The 19,234-nt window shown below is 43.7% G+C and overlaps 1 protein-coding gene across 1 annotated transcript in view; it reads right to left on the bottom strand.

Annotated features, from left to right (window-relative positions):
* The window catches only part of rasgef1ba (RasGEF domain family, member 1Ba), a 38,225-nt gene extending 19,720 nt beyond the window's left edge, over positions 1 to 18,505 (bottom strand). Inside the window, exons 1-4 of the mRNA XM_084054748.1 lie at positions 18,239 to 18,505; positions 8,056 to 8,253; positions 7,594 to 7,716; positions 7,102 to 7,239 (exon numbers count right to left, since the gene is read on the bottom strand). Coding sequence (XP_083910874.1) covers positions 7,102 to 7,239; positions 7,594 to 7,716; positions 8,056 to 8,247 — 453 coding nt within the window. The 5' untranslated portion in view covers positions 8,248 to 8,253; positions 18,239 to 18,505. The remainder of the gene's footprint in view (positions 1 to 7,101; positions 7,240 to 7,593; positions 7,717 to 8,055; positions 8,254 to 18,238) is intronic.
* Positions 18,506 to 19,234: the final 729 nt, after the last annotated feature.

The raw sequence follows: 19,234 nt of genomic DNA on the forward strand, positions 1-19,234 counted from the left end.
CTTATATTAGATAACCGGGGGCCCTCCTCTCTGACACACTTTGGAACAGTTGCATAACTTGGAATTGTCCCAAAAGGGAACAAGGGCTCCCTCCTATATCATTGCGTGTGCGCGCATGCAGGCGAGATATATCAATATCTGCTATTGTGACACTATTTGTCCTCATATCTCCGGCACTTTTAGTAAACAGAAAATGCATTTTCAGTTTTGGAATACCAATTTTATCCAATCAGTGAGAGAACCCGTACGGGATACAGGGGTAAACAAGTGAAGAAGATGGAATTGAAGTTGATACATGATGTTTGTGGGGTTCTCTCTCCTGGTTGAATAAAAGTTGGTGTCTCGACCTGAAAATGTATGATACTTTAGAGCTGAAAAAATCGGGAGACCCCTGCTACTGAGTGTTTAGCAATGATTACTATCAGAATATAGAGCTTTAACCCATTAAGCGAGCGGGAACGCTTCCGCGTCATTTTAGATTTCTTTGGCTATTCAAAAATAGCAGATATACAAGCTCATAGCGCGGCACCGAGTTATGAGCTTGTAGATCTGCTATTTTAAAAAAAACGTGAAAATTTGTGCAAATCTTTGAATATATTGTTTTTAAAGCGAACGTAACTCAAATCTTCGCTTCTGGGGGTCCCTGGAACATATTTCTATTTCGTATATTTCTTTCAAAAAACGTTTTTAGAAGGTTAACTAAAAAACAACGACAACCATAAACTAAAAGAACTAAAATAAAAACTTTAAAACATCACATACGCCGCCTTTAAAATGAACACTGAGGATTTTAACTGTGTGTACAGTTGGACAACAATCACACGAGAAGCCTCGTCAAAAATCCACCACCTGCCACTACTCCTGTCCCCACTCCAAACAGAGGGCAGGCTACGGCTATATATAGCCCACACTTCTTTCAGATGACAGCATGCCTAGCATTTCTGAGGCAGTGGGGGTACCGCTTGTTCAACGCCACAATTGGTGATGGAATGGAATTATTTTTTTTTGGGGGGGGGCATCCTGGCACTGTCTGAGCTGGCAGGTGGGTTCTTGGTGCGAGTCAGTTCCTGGTTGGTCCGCGGCTGCCACCCGCTTGGCACCTTGTTTTTGGTTCGTTTCTTGGCTACGCGACAGCACTTCTTGCAAGAGCTTCCAACTAACCCATGCCAAAGGGTACGCTGTGTTTGTTCTGCAAGTCAAGCATCTCAAAGATCACGACGCTTCGATTGCCTCCGCAGTGAGCAATGATCCGCGGACCCCCCAGAGGACATGGAGGGAGTTACAGGGGGGGTACGACAACTAAATGATTGATAGCTAGGAACTAAATGAACCCTTTATGAGTTTGTAACTCTGAGAGTGTACAAATGGAACCGTTGCATTTGTATACTCAGTTAAAGGAGTAGTTCACCCAAAACAATTACTTATTTTCCATCAATTACAGTCTCCTTTGTGTAGGAGACACAAAGGAGACTCTTTGTGTCTCCTACCGGAGAGACCGCCGGTTATCAAATTATTGGCTCAGGAATGCGATAAAAAAAATAATCTCGGGGTGTGTAATTGATAGAAAATAAGTAATATTTTGGGTGAACTACTCCTTTAAATTACAGTGTAGATTGGGGTCCCAGAGATTTAAAAAAAAGAGTATCAAATGGGGGTCTGTGGCCTAATGCACATCAAATTCAATGAATTATTCTCTGCATTGAAATGTTGCAGGATGAGAACTATAGACATTTGGATGGAAGGCTACAACTCCCAGCGCTAAAACGAGGTCAGATCCAGATCACATGCGGCGCTTGTTTATGTCTTGACTTTTCTCTCCTTATATATCCAACCCACATCCAAAATGATGGCCTAGTGCAGGGAGATCAAGGCCCGGAATGTTGGACTGTGGTCTGGGTCTGGACCCGACTGGGAGCAGATGTTCAGGGCATCTATTCTGGAAGCGCTGTGGTTCGGCGCTCTGCAGGGCTCGGCATCAAACTCCAGTGTATCACTAAAGTGCAAAACACATCGGCGGGAAAGGGAGCGCATCAAAACAGCCGCTCCGATTATTGCCTACAACCCCCCCCCACTGGCAGCGCTAGACACGCGCCAGCGCTTGTCGACGTGCCACCCAGTGACCCTTCGTGCCACTGTCACTGAAAAAAGGGGATTTTCTTGTATGTGTCCGTGTACCGGTGGGCCTGGCAACCCTTCAACTCTTCTTCCCTAGCAGATTCCCAACTTGCAGACTATAGTCCCAATCTGTTGTTGTCGAGGCACAATGGACGAGGAGAGACTGATCGTTGGAAATATCCAGAGTTGAATGGCACACAATCCCGTCATTATAAAACGATTCCCCCAAAAGAGAGAATGCCTGGTGAGCCTTAGCTCTGGAGATTGGCTATTCAGGTGAGGAATCGAGTTGCCTGCAATACTCAGGACACAACAAATGTCCCGCACCATGTGTGTTCTCCAGTGGTGTAAAGTAACTAAGTACATTTACTCAAGTACTGTACTTAAGTACAATTCTGAGGTATTTTTCTTACCTTACTGGAGTATTTCCAGTACTTTTACTTCTACTACGCTACATCTCAGAGGCAAATATTGTACTCCACTATAATTATTTGAAAACTTAAGTTACTAGTTACTTTGTAGATTTTGATTATTATTACAAAACATACATTAACTACTTTAGCCCTATTTAAACTTTGGCTATTTGAAAATAGACGATCTACAAGATCACAATACGTCGCGAAGCGACGTATTGTGAGCTTGTAGATCTGCTATTTTCAAAAGATTTTATACATTTGAAAAATTGTGAAATGGGACATTCTGCATAATGAGTACTTTCTACTTATGGTACTTTAAGTACATTTTGATACCAATACCTTTGTACTTTTACTCAAATACATTTTGAATTCCAGACTTTCAATCGTAACAGAGTATTTACATTGCAGTATCGATACTTTTATTTAAGTAAAACATTTGAGTACTTTTTCCACCACTGTCTGGGAATCAAGTTGCCTGCAATACACAAAACAAATCCCGCAGCGTGTGTGTTCTCAATAGTGTTCTCCCTGCAGAGCACGGCACTTCCTGTCGGCGCTACAGGCCGGCACTTCACGCGCGCCAATGGCGCGTGGCGGCGCTGCACACAGGCAGTGTGTTTTTTGCACTTAAAAAACTCCAAAGGCTGAAGCCACACACTTAAACTCTGCGTTGGGTCTTCATAAACAGCTGCAGGCGTCTAGGAGTAATTGCATGTGCTGATCACCGAAACGACTTCCTCCACTTTAACGGTTAGATTCTTTGAAATGGCTCAGCGGTGATGGCTTCCAAGTTGCCGAGAGAGGAAGGCGAAAGTATATAGTTCTCGCTCACACCATTGCACAGTGTGTTCTGGAGTTCGATGGCCAATGATGGCCAATGAAGGCCATATTTTAGTCATCTTAAATTGTCTAGTCTTAGTCTTAATCAAAATTAAATGAAAACTGGCATTAAATACATGCATTATCTTTTGGGAAATGTAAGCTGTCTGATATGTTAGATAATTTCTCTGCTAATATCACAATTTCAAAATGTAATTAAAATGGGTACCACATTAACCCTTGCCCCTATTGTGGGCAAATCGTCACAAGTCAAGCATTGTAAAAAGAAATCTTTTATGTGCTCTGGTTCCAACCCTGCAGCTTTGAAGCACTTGCAGACAAATCTGCAGCCAGATGATCTCGATCTCGGTTTTGTAATGGCTTCCTTAGCAATATTCTGTTTCCTTATCTGTCTTTTTAGGCACACAATCGTGTGACTTTGTACTGTTTGCTGCATAATGCATTAATGTTTGTCTTATGTTTTTTTTTGCAACACTGTAATGTAATGCAACACCGTCTATAGGTAAAACACATCATGACCCGGTCACCTGCTGCACAACAAGAAACCATCCAAACGCCCATTCCTTAGGGAAAACAACTGTGCCACACTGCACTGGAGATAAATATAGCAATCACATTTATGAATATGGCTATCATGTTTTTATGAATATGGCTATCATGTTGTTATGAATAAGGCTATCATGTCCATGAGCGTGACGATCGTGTGTATGCATCTGAAGGGACTGTGTGCTTTGTAAATAAAAAAAGATGGCGTAATTACTGAGTTACACCACTGATAGGATCTGTCACAGAACGTATCATTTGGTGCTGCCTCACCCGGGAACATCTTGTCCCGTTTAGACACATCACATCTGCAGGGAACGGTTACACAGGAGGACATGTGCAAAACAAATAAACATGTCCTGCAGAACTGATTTCAGCAGTTTTGAAATGTGCAGCCTTTCTCATATCTTTATACTTTGCCCCTCACCTTTTTTCCATCTACACCAAATCTCTTCACTGAAAATAGCCGTTGTGAGCATGTAGATCGGCTTATTTTCCAAATGTTCTCAACATTGGTTTCAACGGACCTTGTGTGTGCGCGACGTGTGTGTGTGTGTGTGTGTGTGTGTGTGTGTGTGTGTGTGTGTGTGTGTGTGTGTGTGTGTGTGTGTGTGTGTGTGTGTACTGCAGCTGAACCTTTGACATAAGCTGTTTTGTCTCCACGCAAACATCACCCATTAGTCAGAGCAGCGTGAGAGATTTCTGTGAGGATACACACATTACACACAGTACACACTGACACGCACTGATGGAAATCTGTAAGCAACCCTGTGTGTGTGTGTGTGTGTGTGTGTGTGTGTGTGTGTGTGTGTGTGTGTGTGTGTGTGTGTGTGTGTGTGTGTGTGTGTGTGTGTGTGTGTGTGTGTGTGTGTGTGTGTGTGTGTGTGTGTGTGTGTGTGTGTGTGTGTGTGTGTGTGTGTCATGTTGAGTGAAATGTATTGACTTGTAGATTTAGACCAGGATCAATATTGACGTTTGGCACTATATTGACGAGTGGTGTGGAACCTGAATGAATGGAGGATGGTAGGTGGTCTTTTTCTGGTGTCGACTCATCCATCAGAACAGACACAGGGTGTGTGTGTGTGTGTGTGTGTGTGTGTGTGTGTGTGTGTGTGTGTGTGTGTGTGTGTGTGTGTGTGTGTGTGTGTGTGTGTGTGTATTATTACACTTGTGAGGGCCTGGTGTTGCGCACCAAAAACAGTCTGTCTTCATCATCAGGGTTAAGGTTAAAAGTGGCAATAAAAATAAAAATGTTAAAAATCCTATGTTGATGTCCTCACAAGTATAGTAATACAACTGTGTGTGTGTGTGTGTGTGTGTGTGTGTGTGTGTGTGTGTGTGTGTGTGTGTGTGTGTGTGTGTGTGTGTGTGTGTGTGTGTGTGTGTGTGTGTGTGTGTGTGTCAATAAAACCCCCTGCTGCCTATCGTTAACTTCCCTTCCTCCACCCAAGCACAGCATCGCGCGCGCGCGTGTGTGTGTGTGTGTGTGTGTGTGTGTGTGTGTGTGTGTGTGTGTGTGTGTGTGTGTGTGTGTGTGTGTGTGTGTGTGTGTGTGTGTGTGTGTGTGTGTAGCATAGCATGCTAATATGCATGTGAAGTCCCACTGGTTCACAGTGAATGCACCGGCCTTTAGTGAAACGAGGGACACAGATATTATGCTAAATAAATTGGCGTGGGAAGAGACACTGACCTGAATTCTTAAGGTCCTTGCAACACCGGGAGCTATTTCTGTTGGTCTGTGACATTAATTTGACTGAAAATGTATATTTTTAGTGTCAAGTGGTGTTTGTGTCACGAGTGCATCCACACAGAACGCAGAACGAGGTCAATTCTTCACCGCGAATAAAAGCGTCAACCTGTGTGAATGAGGAATCAACTATATAATCTGCGGAATATTTGCAAACACATTTTGTGTTCACCCCTGGAATATGTAAACACCTTCTAGCCTAATCTATTCTTCGTTATGCGACGGTATCGCTTGCTGAAAATAGTCGACCTAAAAGCTCACAAACGCGCCGCATCACAACGCGTTGTAAGCTTGTAGATTTGCCTGTTTTCAGCGCCTGTCAGAGAGCTGGTTTCAAAATACTGCTTACAAAGCGCTGAATGGTTTAACTTTAGGGCCGTCCAGGCCATCTCGGACAGGTCTTGCGTCCTGAAACCATAATCTAAACAAACTAACTAAACTAAAGCAGCGTTCAGTTTTTATGCACCACATTATGTGGAATAAACTCCAAGTTCTTTTAAATCAAAGCTAAACACCTCTCTGTTTGCCAGCGCCTTTCACCGAGGTGTTTCAAATAATTCTTTAATTATTTTATCTTCTTGTTTTTTTGTTTTATTTTAAGTTATTCTTATTTTTGTATTATATTAAAACATGTGCTTCTTAAGTTTTCTGTTTTCTGATTCATGTTTTGTGTAAAGCACTTTGAATTCCCTTGTTGTTGAAATGTGCTATAAAATAAATAAATAAAAAAGCGTGCTTGCCTTGACTGAGGGCAGAGTACACCAGACATGACAACTACACCCTCTGAGCCCGCGAACAATAGCACTATTCTCTGAAATCGGCCAGGCTCAAAAACATGCATTATGGTCAGAGAATAACGTCTCCCCCCCCCCCACACACACACACACACACCACCACCACTCCTAGCCCCCAAAACCCTTCACAACACGGTAGCTAAACAAAATGTGACCTTTTTTTGACCACTTACAATGTCGTCTATAATGAAATGCCCAAAACTGGGACGCCAGGGTAACATTATGCATATTTTTACAGCGTGGCCCTGAAACAGGTAGCAGTCTATAAGAGGGTCTGTGTGTCTGTCTTGTCTTGTCCGTGCACATTTTCACTAGGTTAACTTAGAATCCAACAATATTTTGCTCACATAATGTTCTATACTTAAATATTTACTCACTTTTATAATGGAAGTAAATGGGGCTTGGATTCTCCAAATTTGGCACAGATGACCTCACCCATTATTAAAGTGGATGAAATGTGTTAAGTGTTATTGTGTGTCTTATTGTGTCCTGTGTATTGATGGTCTTTGTTCTGCTGAGTTGCCCTGATTTTTGTACAGAAAAAATCTATACTTTTGATAAGCTTTATTGATCCCCGTGGGAAATCTGTTGTTTGCTTTAGACTCATCCCAACTATTAGGAGCAGTGGGCAGTCGGGGGGACAAACCTCGTCTCCGCTGGCCAGCCGTTGGGTCAGTTCCTTCAGGCTTCGCATCAGCCTCTCATCTCTGAAGTCGTACGGGAAGGTCTCCGTCCATTCTGTCAGCAGCTGCAGGATCTTGGGTGCAATGTTTCTGATTCTCATCTGAAAGATGACGTTCACACACAAATTGTCAAGAGCTGGAGGGCAAACGCTAATTAGTTGCTGTGACACAAAACAAATTGAACAGGGTGTAAATATATTGTTCTTGAATAATAATTAAAAACCTCTATATCCATTGTAATCATAGCTATATAGTGCTTGTTCAGTAATAGGGGTCTCCCCGTATCTTCAGCTCTTCAGCTCTAAAGTGTGTTGTTGTTGTTGTAGGAAACGTAAAAAAGGGCATATTTTATGTACTCACAACCCATAAAAATTGGTTCATGGCCCCAAAATGGGGGAAACCCCATTGTTAGGGAACCCCTGGTTTAGAAGGTCGGAGGTTGTTGTGTACTGTACCTTATCGGCCTGGGGGTCGCTGAGTCGCTGGTGCTCTATACACAGGTGACACACCTTGGACATGAGCTCATGTGGCCGGATGAAAAGACGAGAGCTTAGCAAGAAGGTGAAGATGTACGTCCTCTGTTGGCCCGACAAAGAGACAAAACGAGAAATATATTAAAGCCAGCACACTGTGAAATCCTCAGTGATAATGTGCCCATTTGTAACTCGGAGCGTCAGCGTACAAATGGAACCAAATTGCCTCGTAAGGGTCCATTTGGTTCACTGCAGATGTACTAGTTATATTTAATATACTCTCTACCATACAGATTGGTTTAAAATTAATTAATTAATTAAATTAATTACTTACTGTTTTCATAGTTTTACTATTGCTGTTGCTATTGTTTGTACCCCCCCCCCCCCCCCATTGTAATGACTGTCTGTGTGTGTGTACGTATGTATTATATAAGGCTAACTCACATCAGGATAATAGTCCACAGTGGGAACCAGGTGGTGGACGAGAGCCTCCAACGACCCGGACACCAGGTGGTTGTCATGGTAATACAGGCCTGCGTAGCCCTCGTCCTTGGTCTGGTTCTGGTATAGGTTCTTGTTGTAGACGCCGACGCCGGAACCAAAGCTCTGACCCGAGAACGGTGGAGTCTGAGGCATGGTGCCCTATAGGAGAGAGAGAGAGAGAGAGAGAGAGATTCAATGTACTGTACATACAGCAACTACCTTTAAATACATTTGAAAGATTTGCTGCCATTTGTCCCAAAGGTTTTATACAAAGTGAATGCAAAACACTGAAATACTGCTGTTATTTGTTTCAAAGGTTTATCCCAAGCTAACCTTTCCTATGTGGACGTATAACTATTTCTGACAACTAAAGGCGCAATACTTATGGTTTTGTAAGATAGTTTACACATTTCTTCATTCCCCAGTTAATTGTACAACCCAACCATTGTTTTGTTTTGATTGTTTTGCTCCACTTTTGATTTGTCATGTAAACGTATGTTTTCTCATGAGAATAAAGCCCCTTTGAATTGAATTGAATTGAATTGATTAGCTTAAATTAGACTTTATTGTCCCAGAGGGATACTTGGTTTCACAGGCTGTTAAACACATTAGGAACATTAACATACTACACAACAACATACAGTAAACATGATACGTAGAATCTCCATAAAGTACATCCATTCCTAACACACAACAACATGTCAGCGAGGCAGTTTGTTTTAATGCTGCAATGGCTGAGTGGACAAAACTCCTGAAGCAACCTTTTTCCCATCTCAAAGTTCTATATCTCCGTCCAGATGACATTAATGTGAAGTAACGATTGGGGGGATCAGTGTCATTTGCTATTGTGAGTGCCATAGGCTCTATTTCGGAGGTAGTATGAGTCAGTACATTTGTTTTAGTTGAAGATGGTCAGTACAGTGTAAAAGCATTGGGAAAAGTACAACAGGATGGGTTTGATTATGTTTTGTAACAACAAGAGGTGAGGGGCAACAGACTGTGCTCTGGGCTTATGGGTAACACAGCTGAGCTTACGGAACACAACATTGTTCAACAGCGGTGCTTTCTGGGTTTTTTTTCCTCCTGTATTTTTCTTCTTTACAGCTGTTTGACCACAAAAGCCAAGATGGCACATCAGCTGAAGTTAAACAAATCCAAAATAGCCCCGGGACATTTCCTCAGACGCAAACACAGACACACTGTGTTTGTTTGGGAAATGGTTTGGTCAGTGAACACCCTTCCTGCACCATTCCTTCAGGCCATTTAAAGACGGGAGTCTTACGAGAGGTTCCGCAACAATGATGTAGACACACGCCTCTGAAACAGGCCTAATTAGTATAGCTTCCTAAAGCAAATGGTGCATGTATAAAGTGCCTTTACCCAAAGCATTTATATAGTGCCTTTACCCAGAGCATTTATATAGTGCCTTTCCCCAAAGCACTTCACAATGTGCATTACCATGCAAGGCACCAACCTGCTCATATAGGGAGCAGTTAGGGGTTCAGTGTTTTGCTCAAGGACACTTTGAAACTATCCCAGGGGTAGTCTGGGAACAAACCAAGAACCTTTCTATTCCACATCCTGAGCCACTGCCACCCCTGAGTTAAGCAGCCAGAATTATACTTGGTTGGGCACTGGACGGTGTTGAGCACCAAAAATAGCCGATCTACAATATCACAACGCATGAACGCATCGCAACTTGTTGTGAGCTTGCATATTGGCTATCTTTGGCACGCGACAGCAGTGCGCAAACAAATCATCCATAATACTTCAAAGCAAAACTGTGCAGTTGGATGCAATGCATTTTCTAATAACAAAATAGCCTCCTGCCAAGGCTGCAGACTCATGGAAAACACACACACACTCGCACACACACAACACAGTATATATTTTGACAGAGGGGAACTACACTATCGCTGCAAAGACAGGCCCAAGCATCCATTTAAAACGCTGACGCATAAAGAGTTCCGTTTACAAATAAGCCCATATGAAAGCAAGCAACACCGATTACATGTGGAATCTTGTGACAGATTGAGAGGACTCTTTGTCTATGGAACAGACTACGGAATGCCCCGCCAGTACCTGAGGATATCAAGTGTGCTAAATCGGTGCCAGACACCTTTTAAATCACTCCTCGAAACACACCTGTTTAATGATGCTTTCAAGTCTGATTCTTTTTTTTTTCTTCTTTGCTAATTTTATTGGTTTGCACAACGGGAAACAATATTTATAAACATAATCTTTCATAGGAAAGAGAGAGGACAAAAAAATAGAGAGTTGTGCTGTTGAGGTAGGAAGGAAACCCGAGGGTGGTTTATAATGAAGCCAGTTTTACTGTAGAGATTATGATTCACAATTAATAACATAGTTGTTGTTCACGGATTTGAACTAAGTGGGTTAATATCTGTAATTTGCTCATAAAATCTTGCCTTTGTACTTGTTTCCCTCCTCTGTTTTTCTGTATGTAAAGCACTTTGTAAACTCTGTTTTGAAACGTGCTGTATAAATAAAGTTACTGTTATGGTTATTTGTGTGCGGGCAACAGGCTGCTCTGTGGGATGTAATGTTACTCATTTCACCCGCCGGAACATTCAGCCCACATTGCCCACACACTCACACCCCCTCCCATGTGTTCCTACCACGAAAACGCCTGATCAGCTCTGTCTGTGTGTGAGTGTGTGTGTGTGAGTGTGTTGGAGCCAAAATGTGACGGAGGGGGGCAGAGAGAGACAGAGAGACAGAGAAAGAGACAGAGAGAAAGAGAGAGTAGGTGTATGTTTGTGCAAGCCTGTGGGCACTCAACATGATTGCACAGTTACTTTGTGTAGGCTTATACAAGTCCCACACAGAGACGTGAATCATGGTGTGTGTGTGTGTGTGTGTGTGTGTGTGTGTGTGTGTGTGTGTGTGTGTGTGTGTGTGTGTGTGTGTGTGTGTTACTATACATGTATGGCCAAATTTCCCCACAAATACAGAAATAGACATTTTCCTGGTCTTCACAAAGAGAAACAGTAGTTTTATGGTTTAAAAAGATCTTTATAGTTATAGTTACAATTAGGAAAAAAACTGGTTGAGGTTAGGGTTAGGTATTTAGAGGTTAGGTGTAGGGGTTAAGGTTGGAGTTATGCATGATTTATACTTGGGTGTCACACACCGGAAATAGCAGATCTACAAGGTCACAAGGTGCTGCGCTGCAAGGCTTGTAGATCCGCTATTTTTGGTGCTAGGTTTAGGGGTTGGAGTTATGCCTGATTTATACTTAGTCATGCATGTTGTGAGATTGTAGATCTTCTACTTCCACCACAAAAAAAAAATGTGTGTATTAAAAGGTTGATTAAAACCAGGACAAGACAACACTTATGATATTACACACACACACACACACACACACACACACACACACACACACACACACACACACACACACACACACACACACACACACACACACACACACACACACACACACACACACACACACACACACACACACACACACACACACACACACACACACACACACACACACACGTCAAGTCTCCCAGGCTGGCACGTTGGCTCCAATGCCAATCACACTTATGCCTGCCTTAGGGAGAAGGCTAATAAATATCTCTCTCCCTCAGTGGCCCTCCAGTATATAGGGACCTCACAATGGGGCCCTTTCTTTCACGCATGGGGCCGGGGCACGGGTGCTGGACACCCGCCCCGCCTCCGGACAATGAGCCGGACGATGGATGGCCCGGCCGTCTGCCTAATAAAGTGGTCTTTTAGGCTGATCAGCTGCAGCGCTGCCAAGGGACCCATAGCAGAGTGGGACAGGAATGCCAAGAGGTATATATCTCACACACTCACACACACACACACACACACACACACACACACACACACACACACACACACACACACACACACACACACACACACACACACACACACACACACACACACACACACACACACACACACACACACACACACACACACACTCACAAATTCACACACACGCTGTCCCATAATGCAGTGGTTCTCAAACATTTGCATTTGTACAACATTTGGTTCCATTTGTACACTCTCAGAGTTATGGGAAATGAAAAATCTGAGAACCACTGTGCTACACTTAATGGAACAGAGCCTTCAATTAGTATCATTGGTAACACCTGTGAAGGAAGTGATAATATGGCTGCTGTGCATAGAGCCATTCTGCAAGCTCACAACGTGTCGCATAGAGCGGCTATTTTCGAATAACCCCCCAAAAAATTGAAGTGTGTTTCTCATTTTGCCCCCTCAAAGACCCCCTGTGGTGGGGGGTCCCCTGAACCCAGTTTGAGAACCAGCGCTGTATACAACGCCAACATGCATACACACACACCAGAACATGCCGTCCCATAATGCAAGCACACACACACGCCAAACCATCGCTATTATTCAGCCAGACAACCATAGCCATTTCCATAAGAATGGCGAGCGTGTGGAGTCAGTGGCATGCAGCCTGTGCATCTGTTGCGCCATGTGGGTCCGTCCCCCCCTAGTGAGGGGAGGAGAGGGCAGGGAGATTCATGGACCCCCGTGATGAAGGAGAGAGCCACGCGGGGGTCCGCACAACTTGTCACGCCCCCGTCACGGAGGTCACCAAGTGAGCGTATACATCTTCACGGCATCAATTATGTAACGTGCCAAGACGTTGTACCAGGAGGCAGGTGGGATTTGCTTCTCTTCTGAACGAACGTCATGAAACGAATCAACCTTTTAAGCCCCGTTTCATTGGTTCTCAAAGTGGGGTCCAGGGGGTCCCCAGCAAAAGTAACCCTTTATAGCTTTTATACGTTGGCTATTCAAAAGATATAGCAGTTATACAAGCTCATAGCGCGGCTTGTATATCTGCTATTTTTCAAAAATCTTGAACATTAGTGCTTCTGGGGTCCCTGGCACAACATATTTTCAGATGGGGGTTGGCAGCCAAATATTGATCAATTTGGAGGTCCTGCATGCGAAACAGTTTGAGAATCACTGCCCTATTCAATAGTGAAAATAGCCAATCTACAAGCTCACAAGCTTGTAGATTGGCTATTTTCGAACAGACTAAACAAAAAATAGAGCTTAGTCTGTGTTTAAACTGTTTCTCATTTTGGTTGGGGACTCAAGAACCATTGGGGGTCCCTCCCTGCACCCCACGTTGAGGACCACTGCCCTACAAATCTAGGTATTTACAAAGAAAGCTGAATGTGTTGTGTTGAGGGATCCATCTCTACAATGTGACACTCACTACTAGCACACATAAAAACTAAGTATGGATATATTATATCCATACTTAGTTTGTATGTGTACTAGCAGTGAGTGTCTAGTATGTGTCGCTATAGGAAAGATTAGAGCCAGAGCTGTGAACGCGGTCCAAGGTCAAATAATGCTAATTAGTGAGCAGGTTTGGTAGCAGGGGTGGGGGGCAGCTTCCACCACTAAACCTCCCCCCCTCTGTCCAGACCCCCTCATCCGCGCAGCTGCGGCCTGGGCTGGCAGTAGACATAATCGTATAAAAGTGTAAAAGACAGTGCAGTGGATGGTTAGTTACAGACGGGGGGCCATTTGGCTTCCAGGTGTCCGGTGGGATATAGCGGCGAGGTGGGGGGGAGGAGCACATGTCAGGTCCTCGCACCCGGGCAAAAACAAACTTTAGCACTCTGCTGTTGGTTTTAGGCTGGCTGTTGGCCACCCGGGTGGGTGGTATAACTGAAGTATAAACAAACAAAAAACCCACCGCCACTCCATCCGTCCCCACTCCCCAACCACTAGTTTTTTGGTTGTGGGTTGTTGCATGGTTTTAATTATAGCCTTGCTGGCTTGAGGTGCCATCTGCTCAGACGTATTAAGATCAACGTTTCAGGCTCAAGTTGAACACAAAGACCCTCGTATTTCTAGTGTCCGAATATCGGACTTGAAAAGAGCTCCTTGCTGAAATTGACATGAAAACTTTAGAGCCCGACGATGCCAGATTCTTGGGTCTGATACGATCCCAATTATGGAGAGTCCTACGCCACAGTTTACCAATGTTTTGACCAATATTTTGTGGAGCAAAGAATACTGTTCTAACCTATTTGAAACATTCAGATTTGATTGAAGTTGTTCAAAAACAGAGAATTCTAAAATAGCCGACCTACAAGCTCAAAACTCGGAACCGTGTGTAGCTCTGCTGTTTTTTAAAATGCTTTTTTCACCTACGATGACATGCCCGAAATAGGGACGCCAGGTTGAAAGTGGTTACAAATCGGGTCACATTGGCTGCATAGGCTAGTTGCCAATCTCCAATGTCATCAAAAAAGTAAAATAATGAAAACTCACATCACCGCAGCAGGCTGTGTTTACTCTAAAAAAAAAAGAGTGTGTTTTCTCTAGCATGGTTCAGCTCTGCAACGGCCACTGAGCTCGCCCACAGACAGAGCATCACATGGTGAGCAATGTCTCAGATGACTGCCTGTATGGGTGAGAAGTTTACGTAAGGTTGTCTTGTGCTTAGTCTCATGCCAGGGACTTTCTCTGTCGTGATCCCAGGAGAGGTGATGCTCTCTCACAACAAAAGTTCTTTAGAAACGAAACTGCCTCTTTCTTTTTTGGAACGAAACAAAACTGCCTCTTTCTTTTCTGGAACAAAACAAAAAGTGCCTATTTTTAGAAATGAAACTGCCTTTTTCAAATGCTCACGGGGGAAAACCGGTTGTCGAAATGTCAAAGAACGTAGACCACGGTCTGGCTTTTTTTTTAACCACACAGGGAACCTTTTGAACACAGCTGAAGGGACACAGATTTTCCAAGGGAAACAGTCGTATACATACATATAACACCTTTGTTTCCGTAATATCACCTTTGTTTCCGTAAAATCACTTTTACAGTGGGCCGACTCTGTGATGATTTAAACCTCACAGCCAGGAGCTTCCCCAGGGGGCCACGCTCACTCGCAAAACGACAGTAATGGAAAGTAATTTAGTACATTTACTCAGGTACTGCACTTACAATTCTGACTGAGGTACTTTCATTTTTAAAGACAAGGACATTTTTTTGAACACAGCTTGTATGGTAACAGAGTACTTCTACATTGTGGTCTTGCTACTGTACGCAATTAAAACAAACCGGAAGTACTTCTTCCACCACTGAGCCCTGTGTGGCCCGGAGCTTCCCCCCCAGGGGGGCCATGAACGAACGCCGTTTCTCACTCCCAAAAATGAGAGAGGCCATAGAACAAGCACACCCCGCACACACAGCTTCCTCCTGCCCTGCCAAGACGGGGGTGTTAACAACAGCTCGTGATAACAGCCCCAGCAAGCAGTAGGGGAGCGCAAACCATTTCCCAAGGTCCTCTACACACACACACACACACACAGGCACCCTGGCAGCTTTTTTAGAGCATCTAAATCAAACACACACACACACACACACACACACACACACCCTCCATCTCACTCATCCATGACCAGGAGGAAATGAGGTTGCGAGATAGAGCTAACTGCTCGCGCCTCTGAAGCAGGGGCCTTGTGTATAGAGGGTTGTGCTGAGGCTGGCGGGAGCGGCAAGGGAGCAACTAGGGCAGAAACGGGCCCACAGTGCAAGTAGCGTAAATAGTAATTTAGGGGAAGCAGGGGAGTCAGTGTGGGCAAAAAAAAGTATGCGCTTGAATCCACCTCACTCGCTGGTCATGATAGTAGGCTGCAGCATGAACAGCTAAAGCCTGCATATCTGCACTTATATTCTATATACTTAGTAAGTTGACCGGAGAACCCCAGGGGTCTATACAAGGCCTCTACACCAGTGCTTCTCAAACGTTTTGATTTCAAGGACCCCCATAACTCTGAGAGTGTACAAATGGAACCAAATGGACCCTTCCGGGTCCCTTCCGACCTGCAAAGGGCCCGTTTGGAACTACCCTCAGGTAACCACTGCAGACTCTACACTTAATTATCGTCGATCTACAAGCTCCCAGCAAGTCGCAACGCAACACGTTGTGAGCTTGTAGATCAGCTACTATTGCAGAATCTTCGTGCCCTGCAGAATGGGGCAGCCGGGGTTCATGTGGTTAAACTCCGCTTGTGCTTCTTTATCTCCTGACAGTGCCGACCCCATGTGACACTGAAACATCAATAAACAGCTTAAATAAGATGCATTATATAAGAGTGGAGGTGAGTGTGAAGGCTCTCTAACCAGAGCTTGTCCAGACCAGCATATATATATATACCGCCTCCGTATGACACCTGACGTACATTAAGTCTGATTTATACTTGGCTGGCGCCACACACGGCACGCATGCCAAGTGTAAAATCACCCTTTGGTTTAACCATAACAGAGCATACCATACCCATCCATTATCACTGTCATGCAAGGTCAGTGTGTCACAACACACACACCCGGCCTCAGCCTTGTTCACCACACTACCCAAACACCAAACAACATCCTAAACACACACATATGCGTGCGCACACGCACGCACACACACACACACACACACACACACACACACACACACACACACACACACACACACACACACACACACACACACACACACACACACACACACACACACTCACACACACACACACACACACACACACACACACACACACACACACACACACACACACACACACACACACACACACACACACACACACACACACACACAGCAAAACCCTCACTCCTTCTGTACTTTGGCCAAGAGTCTTCCAAGATAACATGGTTTAAATCAATGAGTCTCAACCCTTTTTCTCATTTCAAGGACCCCCAGTTTGATATGCATCAGGCCATTTTTTTAATCTCTCGGGCCCCAATCGACACTGTAAAATCCTCTGTTCGTTTAATGAATTAATCTGTTAATTTAACTCTGAGTGCACAAATGTGGTTCCATTTGTACACTCACAGAGTTACAGACCACTAGGACCCCTGGTGGTCCCCGGACCAGAAATTGAGAAGCAGTGATACAGATTAATGTGATAATATAGTGTCATGGGACCCTAGTATTCTAAAGCAGCCCCCATTGTTTGCACCCCCAGGTCAGGCTACTGTGACAATATTGGCTTTTTCTGATAGGACTGAATGCATCTCTCTCTCTCTCTACCTCCCTCTCTCTCTCTGCATTCATTCATGGCCACAAAGCTCCTAAAAAATACTACCATCTCCTCTGAAAGAATGGCACTAATTCTCGGATTAACTAATAAACGGATTCAACTTGTCAGCACATCCTGGGTTTGCTTTGCTCACAGAAGGCTACAGTGCAAAGGCTGGTGGTCTGGTAGTAGAATGGATATCTGGGATTACCTTTTTAGCTGATCCTTCACTTGTCTTGTAAGGGGAAGACCAGGGAATCCTCTTAACAAGATAGCCTACAAGTTAAAAATAGCTTTACTACAACGTCTGAAATCCCATTATTGGGGGATATTTGACATGCTTATTTAGGAGGACAAAGACTATAAAAAGGTCAACAACATGCCAGCTCTCCCCAACCTGGCCATGGCATCATTTCAATTGTAAACAATATTAGCCATCAGTATTGCATTCCACTGAATGCAATAATCACATTGTATTTAATGCAATGTGGTGTGGAAACTGTGTAAGTTTACGTGTCAAATTGCCCAGTAGCCATTATGTACATTCATTTGAGCGGACAACTGAATTCCCTGCTGGAGGGGGGGGGGGGGGGGGGGGGTGGAGTGGATGGAGGGATAGATGGATGGAGGGATGGATGGAGGGAGGGAGGGATGAATGGATGGAGCGGTAACAGGATAGGTGGGCCCTAGCGACATCTGGGCACCTCGATGTAAAATTGGCTATTTTGTCTAAAATATATATATATTCGAAAATGTTTTCAAGTACAGAACATGATTAGAACATGCTTAAACATTCGACAATTCCACAATTGCTACAAAACCTGTATATTCAGTCATTTTGGGGCATAAACAAGAAGTTGAAGGATAACATTAAGTCTGATAATGCATGTATCTCTTGTATCCGATGGAACGCACACCGTAGGAAAAGTGGTCAAAGCTGCAAGGTGCGCCTAAAGCAGAGGCGCTCACCGCTCTCTGTAGGCTGTACAATCAAGTCACTGCACAATACATCGTAATTGAATTACATTCACATAATATAAGGCTAGAATATAACTCACCTCAAGATGACCAAGGCAAATCCCAAATGATTATGTATCCTGATCCCTGATCCTTATGAAAGTATTGAAGCAGCGCTGGTTGTGGTCAGAACTCCTCTTGGAATGAATGAATCCGTTAGTCTGCAGCAGATCAGCCTGTTTAACATGCCATTATTCTAATGCAAATCAACCAACAAAACACTTCGGATCGTGTATATTCCAGCTGCGATCCTTCTGGCGACATGAATAATGTTAATAATATGAATAATATTGAATAGGTCCGCTGTGCCTCTCACACACAGAGAGAGAGAGAAAGAGAGCGAGAGAAGCAGAGAAACGCACTCTAGGAGCGCATTGACTTGTATGAGCTTCAGAGCGCCTGCACGACTGTATACTTTAACTGCTCACAGCCAATCAGCGGCGAGAACCACCATAGACCCCTCCTCCCTCTTTAGCTAGTGGTTCTCAAAGTCGGGGCCGAGGACCTGACAGGGGTCCTTGAGGGGGTGTCCCAAGCTAAAATGATTGATAGTTATAGGAGCGGTGGTGGAAAAAGTACTCAAATTGTTTACTTAAGTAAGAGTATCAATACTGCAATGTAGAAATACTCTGTGACAAGTAACAGTCAGGAATTCTAAATTTACTTCAGTAAAAGTACAAAAGCATTAGTATAAAAATGTACTTAAAGTACCAACATTAGAAAGTACTCATTATGCAGAATGTCCCATTTCATAAGTTTTCAAATGTATAAAATGTAAAAAAAAATCGTTTGAAAATAGCAAATCTACAATGCGTCGCAATGCGACACATTGTGAACTTGTAGATCGGCTATTTTTAAATGTATATAGGGCTGAACTGGGCAAAATCTACAAAGTAACTATGACTTATGTTTTCAAATAATTGTAGTGGAGTAAAATATAATATTTGCCTCTGAGATGTAGTGGAGTAGAAGTAAAAGTACTGAAAACACTCCAATAAAGTAAAAAAAATACCTCAAAATTGTAATCAAGTACAGTA

This window comes from Gymnoscopelus microlampas (genome assembly GCF_963454915.1).
Source record: "Gymnoscopelus microlampas genome assembly, chromosome: 4".
Lineage (NCBI taxonomy): Eukaryota > Metazoa > Chordata > Actinopteri > Myctophiformes > Myctophidae > Gymnoscopelus > Gymnoscopelus microlampas.